The sequence below is a fragment of the Tauraco erythrolophus genome, chromosome 11 (assembly GCF_009769465.1).
Source record: "Tauraco erythrolophus isolate bTauEry1 chromosome 11, bTauEry1.pri, whole genome shotgun sequence".
Lineage (NCBI taxonomy): Eukaryota > Metazoa > Chordata > Aves > Musophagiformes > Musophagidae > Tauraco > Tauraco erythrolophus.
Genome location: NC_141475.1, coordinates 19,584,757 through 19,592,498, shown reverse-complemented (window position 1 = coordinate 19,592,498; position 7,742 = coordinate 19,584,757). Strand labels below are relative to the sequence as shown.

The following is a 7,742-nucleotide window of genomic DNA, read 5'->3' as shown; positions in this document are numbered from 1 at the left end:
TTGCTCTCGGAGCAGCCGGCGTCGGGCCAGGCGGGGCGCGGCCCCCGCCCCGCGCGTCCCGGCCGACCGCGAGCGGCGCTGCGGAGCGTTCGCTCGGGGTTTTTGTCTCCTTGGAAAAGAGCTTCGGCTCCCGGCCCGCGGTCGCTGCGCTGCGGGTTTTGAGGTTTTTAAGGCGCTCAGCGGGGCTGTGTCTCTGCTAAGGCACCCCCCCCCCCCCCCGGACTAAAGGCAGAGGGGCTTCAGCTGCTGCGGCGGGCGCTTGTACCCCAGCTACCACGCTCAGCACCCTCCAAAAGCCCAGGCAAAAGGGAAAACTTTGGGTTTTTTTTCAGCTGCGTCCAAGGAAAAGCCGCCAGGGTTTACGTAGGCAGAAAAGCCAGGCTCGCCGGAGGCTGAACATGCCTTGCCAAGAGAGCAGCAAGGGTCAGCCCAGATGCAGGTTTTGGGGAGCCAACCCTGAGGGGAAAGCTCAGGGCACCCAGGGAGCTGCAACAGTGGAAGCCACAGCTGGAATCAGGCACTGGCACTGACGGAAGCAAAAGCATCACTTGTTCTTTTCACTTAGTAATCCCCAGGCAGCCCAGGGCTGGGGAAGCAACAAAAGCCCCAAGACATCCCAGCCCAGGCCCAGAGCACAGCCCAGGCTCTGGCACCACCAGTCCCAATGAGCAGCACAGGTAGCCTTCTCTGTTCTACATACTTTATTAGATTGAGAGCTGGACAAATCACAAAGTGTACAAAATGGAGACCACACTACCAGAAGCAGGATTGTGGGTAGCAGCAGCATTCCTATGGCCCAGAAGCGTTTGGTAGAAGTGTGGAGAGGGCAGGCTGGGGCAGGGGGCTCTTACTGCCAACTGCATTTTAGATTCCCCGAGGACAGAACCTGTTCACATCCTGACAGAGCTCAGCTGACCCGCACTCCCTGGGACAGAGGGGCCACATTTCCAATTTGTCTGGAAAGGACAGACTGGCTCAAGCCAGCAGTGGGTAAGTGCTCTAAGGGCCTGAAATGCTGTGCCACCCACCTATACACCAGCAAGAGTCTAAACCCTCATCCTTTTTGGTCACAAACCTTCCCACAGCAGGACTCTATACTGACGACTTTGCAAGAAATATAAGGTGGTGTGTGAGATCCAGTGAGCCCACCATCTCCTCTGGCAGAGGCCCGACAAACTCACCACCCCAGGCATCTCAGACTGGCCAGCAACATCTACCACAACAGCAATAGCTAGTACAGAAGCCAGGGTAACTTCAACTCAGATTTGTCCAGTCTATGTTTAGGTCTATTCTACGAGTACATATGCACAAGAACTTCAAAAATACTAGGATATGATGCAAGTAGTGAGACACCAACAGAAGAGGAGTTTAATGGTGGACGTTCCCTAGAAAGATCACGAGAGGATGGGAGTTAGACTAGCCCTTCCCCACCCCGGGACAGGGAGCAGGAGGCTGACCGCACCCCTGTGCACGACTGGGTTCTGAACTTCAGCTGCAGCGTTGGATGGTAACGGAGCACAGGCAGGCGAGTCTGCTCCCAGGGTGAGCCACAGGGTCTTTCGATCTGCGTAGAGGGGCCAGGCAGATGTTTTCTCTGAATGTAGTTGAAGACTGAGGAGAGGCGGAGGATGGCTTAGAGAAGAGGGAGCCCGCCAGCCTGCTGGGGCTAGCATCTGGTCTCGTAGATCCCACTCCTGCCAATGTACCTCACCCATTTTATCACATCATGGTCACTGTAGTTCAGCTTTGGCTCAAAGACTTTCAGGTAGCGCACCTTCAGCCCAGAGGGTGCAAACGGGACCTATGGAGAAAGGGAAAGGCAATGGAGAGCATTGAAACAGAGAGGTATGATGCTCTCCATGCACAAGAGCCAGAGGACCCCTCCGCTACATATCAAGAGCCACTGTTCCCTTCCTGACTCCCTGCATACATGGTGACAGACCCTAGTGGCTTTAAGGGCAATCTCCTTCCATCAGCTTTGCCACCCAGCTGGCCTCATATCACAAAGAATCATATGGCAGCTTGGGACAGGGAGCACTCAAACCTGTGCAGAAGGAACTGGACTGACAAAGCTTCTCCAAGGTTAGCTGCACCCTGGGAGGCAGACAGGGACTCACCTCAAAGTTCATGGAGATTGGGGGCCGAGCCCACTTCTTCTTGTCATTGGTGGGCAACAGCTCAATCTCTGCACTGATCTGGGATTCCTTCATTCCAGCCATACGTTTTATCCTATCAGAGAAAGCCCAGAAATGAGAAAGAGCCAGTTTATTCTCCTCTTCACTGCATGTGTTCAGGGCAGGCAGGAGCACTAAACAGACTCTGCCTCCCCAAGCCCTGCCCTTGCAGCATCAGAGACCCGACATGCTCACTTACTTCCAGACAATGGCGTTCTCACTGGCCTTGTACTTTGCCTTCCCTTTCATACAGATGACTTGCACTCCACTGGTGTTGAGGGGCGTTGGGATCCGGACCTGGAAGGCAGAGTCTGGTGAGCACAGGCAAGACACTGCAGCCGGGGCACCCTGTGGGGGTCTCAGGGGAAGACCGCCTCCTCCTTGGCCTTGTCTCTCCATCTCAGGGCCCAAAGCACATCAGCTATCACAAGGCATCCTAGGCTAGTGTTGGGTGGATGAGCTCAGGCAGGATGCCAGGCTGGCCAGGGAGGTCTGGTTGCACCAGGCTCTGGACAGCCTAGCTTTGCAGAAATAAGCCTTCCCCAGAAGAGGGCTAAGCTGCAAAGCCACCCTTAGCCTGCTGCCTGTCTGAAATACCATCAGATTACGCAGACAGAAGAACATGAACTTTTCACAGTGACCAAGACATTAAGTGAAGAGTTGCTGCAGGAAGTGAAGCCTCTGCCAAGATGGCTGCGCAACTGAAAACAATTTCCTCCTCCCTATTCTGCAGCAGTTCCCTTCCACAGCACAGCAGCACCACGTATTTGTGGGGCATTCAGTTCACTGTTAATCCTGTACAAGCTTGAGGACTCATCTGTGAGGGCTTCATAGCAGGGGACAAAGCAGAAGCACAATTCCCAGGCCCAAGAGGTCATAGGTTTTCATTCTCTTACCTCTATCTTCTGGGCCAGCAAGGAAGGTTTGAAGTTTGATTTGATCACCACCTTCACTTCCAGCTTGGTCCGACCCACCTCCCGCACCAGGGGAATCACACGGAAGGGAAGGATGATGTCCTTAGTGGTTCGGTATCTGCAGGGACAGAAGCAACAATGAACTATGACAAGGAGTTAACTCCCTCAAGGTCCAAAATTGAATCATCTTCCTAAAGAGCGAGCCTCCACATACAGGGAACAGCTTAGAAGCATCAGCCAGAAACAGCCAAGAAACAGCAGTAAGATCTGTGCTGCTCTAGGGCAGCATTGGTTTAGCGAGTCTCAAGTTTTGTATCTGCTTTCTGCCAACAGCCCTGTTCAAGGACACCAGTTTTAAGCACTAAAAAACTAGATACAGCAAGCTGAAGGTGGAGGAAACCCACATCCAACACTATGGATGTGCCAAAAGAAAACCATGCAGCTGGGCTTCTAACCACACTTATAACAGAGGGATTTGCGGGACACCCTACAAATCCCACTCTGAAAAGAAAGAAGGCAAGAGTGTATTTGTTTGGTGAGCAAGGGCTGCAAATCTGCCTGAGAGCAGCAACACCACTGTAGCAGCAAGCAGATGTCAACAGCAGCCTGTTTATCCCCCACCACTGTACCTCATGAGCTCAAACTCTCCATCTGGTGGAATGAAGCTGATGCTCCTCTCGGAATCAAACTTGCTGAGCCTCACGCACTGGTGGAAGGTGCAGTCGTCGATGGCGATGGACTGTTTGCCGCTGAAAACACAAGATACAGTTAAACAAGTGCACACTGCAGCCCTGGTATGTTGGAGCAGCCAAAGACTGCGCAGGCAGAAACTACTCTACAGAGCACGTTGCCATCGCAGGTGTCCAGGAAATGGGGAGGCAGGGAGAGATTTAGGGGACAGCAGCCTCTTGGCTCAGACTTTCCTTGTTTCACCACCACAAAAAAAATCATATTTCAGGAAGCTTGTTTGAAAGAATTCTCTCCCTCCTCTCCCTAAAGAGTAGGGAGATTAGAGGAGGACCCTTCTGTCATAGCCAGCAACACAACGCTTGGGTCTGCCTGCCAGCAGCACTGCCAGCAAAGGCAGATCTGCCAGCACAAGTCTTCTTGCAGCACAGTTCAAAAGAGAGAAAACACTTTCCTGTCCACAAAGCTATCCCACTGCCACATAGCCAGGAGATGCCAGGTTTGGGTCTTCCTGTTCAGAAATCTCTTCACAGCTGTCGATTTCCACACTGCTATCTGAACTGATTTGCCGAAGACCAGAATATTGTGCCATAAAAGTTTCTCACTTCTAAAAATCTACACAGCCACCACCTGTCCATCTAGATGCACTAGCCTAACCCACCAGCACTGAATTCATGCCGAGTTCTAGTCTCTGAGAATACCTTCCTTGCTACAGGTCCTGAGGTCAGTCAACTCTCAGCTACTGAGAGGGACCAGAAAACAAGAAGGTGGTAGCAACAGAAGAGGCAGCAATGTAACACTGTGGTATCTAGGCTTCCTCAACTGCTGGGAGCAACAGGATAACTATGCAAGTCTGACACTGAGATAGCGTAAGCACTACAGGCAGGTTCAGCTGTCCTAGGAACCACCATTATCTGCACAAATGGGGAGCAGATTGACCCCAGGCTGAGTGACTGCTTAGTTACACGACCCAGTGGTGTAGTTTGTGCTTCGGAAGCGGGAGTGAGTCTTTCCTAATCCATTGCCCGTAAGACACCCAACATCAGCTGACTAGTTCCTGTTTCTTTGGAACACTGCTGGTGAAACTCTGGCTCCATTACTCAAGGTTTGGTGTTGCCACATGCTAGATGCCAAAAAGCAATGGCAGTCCCTTTTGGTCACCTCATAACTAAATACTTCTGGACAGTGACATCTCCAAGCTCTTGCCCACCACCCAGCAAGAGTCCCTGTCTATCTTGCTTCTGTAGCTCAAGAAAATAGCACATTTACAGGCAAAGGCACTAACGGCGCAGAAGCTTTTGGACAGTGTTACTGACTCTTCAGAGGCCTACACAGATGACATTTTCAATAGAGTATCCCCACTGGGCAGTCACCTGAGGCTCATCCGTTATACTAGCTAGATTCAGGTACAGAAAAGATGGCTTAAGGGTGACAGTGAAGTGATAGCTCTTGGCTTGGTTCTGAGAGAAAAGGCAAATAGCAGCTCAGCTCCATTTACAGGAACCATCATGGAAAGCGTCCGAGATCTGAGTTAACATGCACAAGTCACATGAAGCAAAAGACAAGGGGAGAGCAGAGTGCACACATAGCTGAAGCAGATTATCTACCTTCCCAATTCACTGGGGGTCAGCAAAAAAAAAAAAAGACAACCAAGAGAAACACAGTTGAGTCACAAATGGTTAGTGAGAGAAAAGTGGCAGTTCCTTTGCTTTTACCTCTTCTTCCAGCAGGAAGGCTGGAAAAGGTATAGGACCCGTTTTCAGCTTCAATGGGAGTATTGACTGAGGTGCAGCTGGGAAGGAAGGTAACTGGGCTCCTGGAAGGGATAAGCTTCCCATCCACACGGCCACTGACCACCTGCAGATCCCCAGGAGGGGCTTACCAAGTAAGTTCTAGTTTGTGGGAACAGTCTGAGTAGAGCAGGCTATGGTCAGAGGGGTTCCTTTGCTGTTCCTTGGGAGCATTACTGTTGCATCCTACAAATAAGAGTCTCTGCTCTGACTGAAACTGCTAGAGACAAGCTCAGGGAGAATTCATCTTGAGGAAGTTTCCAGCTGCAAGAACTCCACACTTAACACTATGTTTGAATCTTAATACTTGAAGAGCTCCTGGCACTTGCCCATGTATCGATGTGAAGTCAGACACCAAAGATGACATTCCACCTGCTCACACGAGCCCCCCTTCAGAGAAAGCCCTCTGTATTGAGACCTCACGCTGGTAGCCCGCATGACAACTGACCTACCCAGGGAAAAATTAGTAGCAATAGCTGAAAGGAAGAAGAGATGAGCTTTGTCTGTCAGATTAGAAAAGCTACTAAATGCTGCCCTTTTGTAAGAGTCTCTGGTGGCAAATTGCTTTTACCTCAGTGTCTCTTACCTTTTCCCCGTTTCATCTGCAGTCCCTTTGCCCTGTTTTTCAATGACAATCTTGTCATTCATGCCAAACTTGCACTCTGGCATTCCACTCAAATAACTCTTCATCACCACTCTGCCAGAGACGTGGGCACTCAAAACCTGACCTGATGCAGAGAAGAGCACAGTTCAGAACGCTTACACAAGTTCCCACTCACAAACCTTAAAGGAGAGCAAGGATGCTAGCTCTACACCTCTTACTTACCCTGGGGGGACATCAAGAGATTCACACTTTCCAGCACATCAAGAAAGAGCTCATTGCGACGATATTTGATCCCTTCACGTCTCCATCCAATCTGTCCAGTCACCTGGCTGGTGATCTGGGACTGCTCTTCCTTAGTCTGAAGGGAAGAAATGACATCTTAGATCTCTAGATAAACTCAAAGAAAGCTTCCTCTAAATCCAAGAGCAAGCGTTTGCCATTTGTTACGCACAACTACTTTTGACACTTAGACATGTGTTGTCACATCCCCCTTGATTTGGTCATTCTCTCCTCGGTACAGCAAATCCTACGCCTAACTAAAAACTGGTCATAATGACAGCAGAAAAGGTTCTTCCATTTTGTTAGCTAGTCCATTAGGCTACAGCTAGGTGTAGGGAGGCACAGGCTCTGCCAATGGCATTCAAATCCTGTCTCAGACTGTCACATCAATCCATGTTAAGCAGAGAAGCGGCTGACAGGGCAGTTCACACCCTTATCCAAGATGAACTTCTAGGGCCATGAGACATCTGGTCCCCAAGGACTGCTTCTTAATGACTGCAGTCATTAGAATTATACACCAACACTAACCTAACATGCACCTAACATCGTCCAGGCTCTGCTCCTCCTAAGAGTACTAGGGACTGTGTTGAGAGGCACAGGGAGGTTTCCTACCTGATGCTACAGGCGGGGTCCAGTCACAGGCAGAAAGTCAAGAAGTAGATGTATAGCAGCAAGTGTGGTGCACACAGGGTTAACAGGCAAGCAGATCAATAGCAAGAAAAGGGAGGAAAGGAGAAAGAGGCAGGTTAGGCTTAAGGCTATCTCAGGACAGGAACAAAGCAGGACAGCTCATCGTTAATTAGGGAGCTAATTAGCACAAACAAGATGAGGGTCTTTGACCTTTAGCTACCCTCAGGAAACCCAGCACTCCTAGAAATGAAATGGCTTTTCAGACTTGGCCCGTTATGCACCACGCAAAGACGAGGTGGAGCAGAGGGAGCAACAGACAGGCCAAATACTACTCCCAGTAACGTTTCTACACAGCGCAGACTCTTCATGTTGCCACTGCTAAAGCGGAGCCCTGGATATTTACCATGGCACAAACGCTCAGATTATGAGAAATGCGAGGCACCCAGGACTGCAGGCATCTTACGTCTGGGTCCTGTACAAAGTTACATCCTTGTTAATTCTGTCTCTTCCCCCAGAACGACTGCAGAACAGTGTGGGTCCTGCCCCAGCAGCCCCGCACTGGCCCCACAGGGTGGCAGCACACGATCTCAGCTTTAAACCAGCAGTGGCTCGGTTTCACACGCTCTTGCCATAGATAGGGTCGCTCCTTGAGCAAGCAGAGCCA

The 7,742-nt window shown here is 50.6% G+C and overlaps 1 protein-coding gene across 2 annotated transcripts in view; it reads right to left on the bottom strand.

Moving 5' to 3' along the window:
- Positions 1-1,333: 1,333 nt before the first annotated feature.
- The window catches only part of AP2M1 (adaptor related protein complex 2 subunit mu 1), a 28,468-nt gene continuing 22,059 nt past the window's right edge, over positions 1,334-7,742 (bottom strand). The window contains exons 5-12 of one of the 2 annotated variants that reach the window (XM_086618241.1): positions 7,061-7,066; positions 6,392-6,527; positions 6,152-6,293; positions 3,718-3,837; positions 3,071-3,206; positions 2,374-2,471; positions 2,118-2,229; positions 1,334-1,801 (exon numbers count right to left, since the gene is read on the bottom strand). In XM_086618241.1, the coding sequence (XP_086474367.1) occupies positions 1,667-1,801; positions 2,118-2,229; positions 2,374-2,471; positions 3,071-3,206; positions 3,718-3,837; positions 6,152-6,293; positions 6,392-6,527; positions 7,061-7,066 (885 nt within the window). In that variant the 3' untranslated portion in view covers positions 1,334-1,666. The remainder of the gene's footprint in view (positions 1,802-2,117; positions 2,230-2,373; positions 2,472-3,070; positions 3,207-3,717; positions 3,838-6,151; positions 6,294-6,391; positions 6,528-7,060; positions 7,067-7,742) is intronic. The other variant, XM_086618240.1, reaches the window with a different exon arrangement.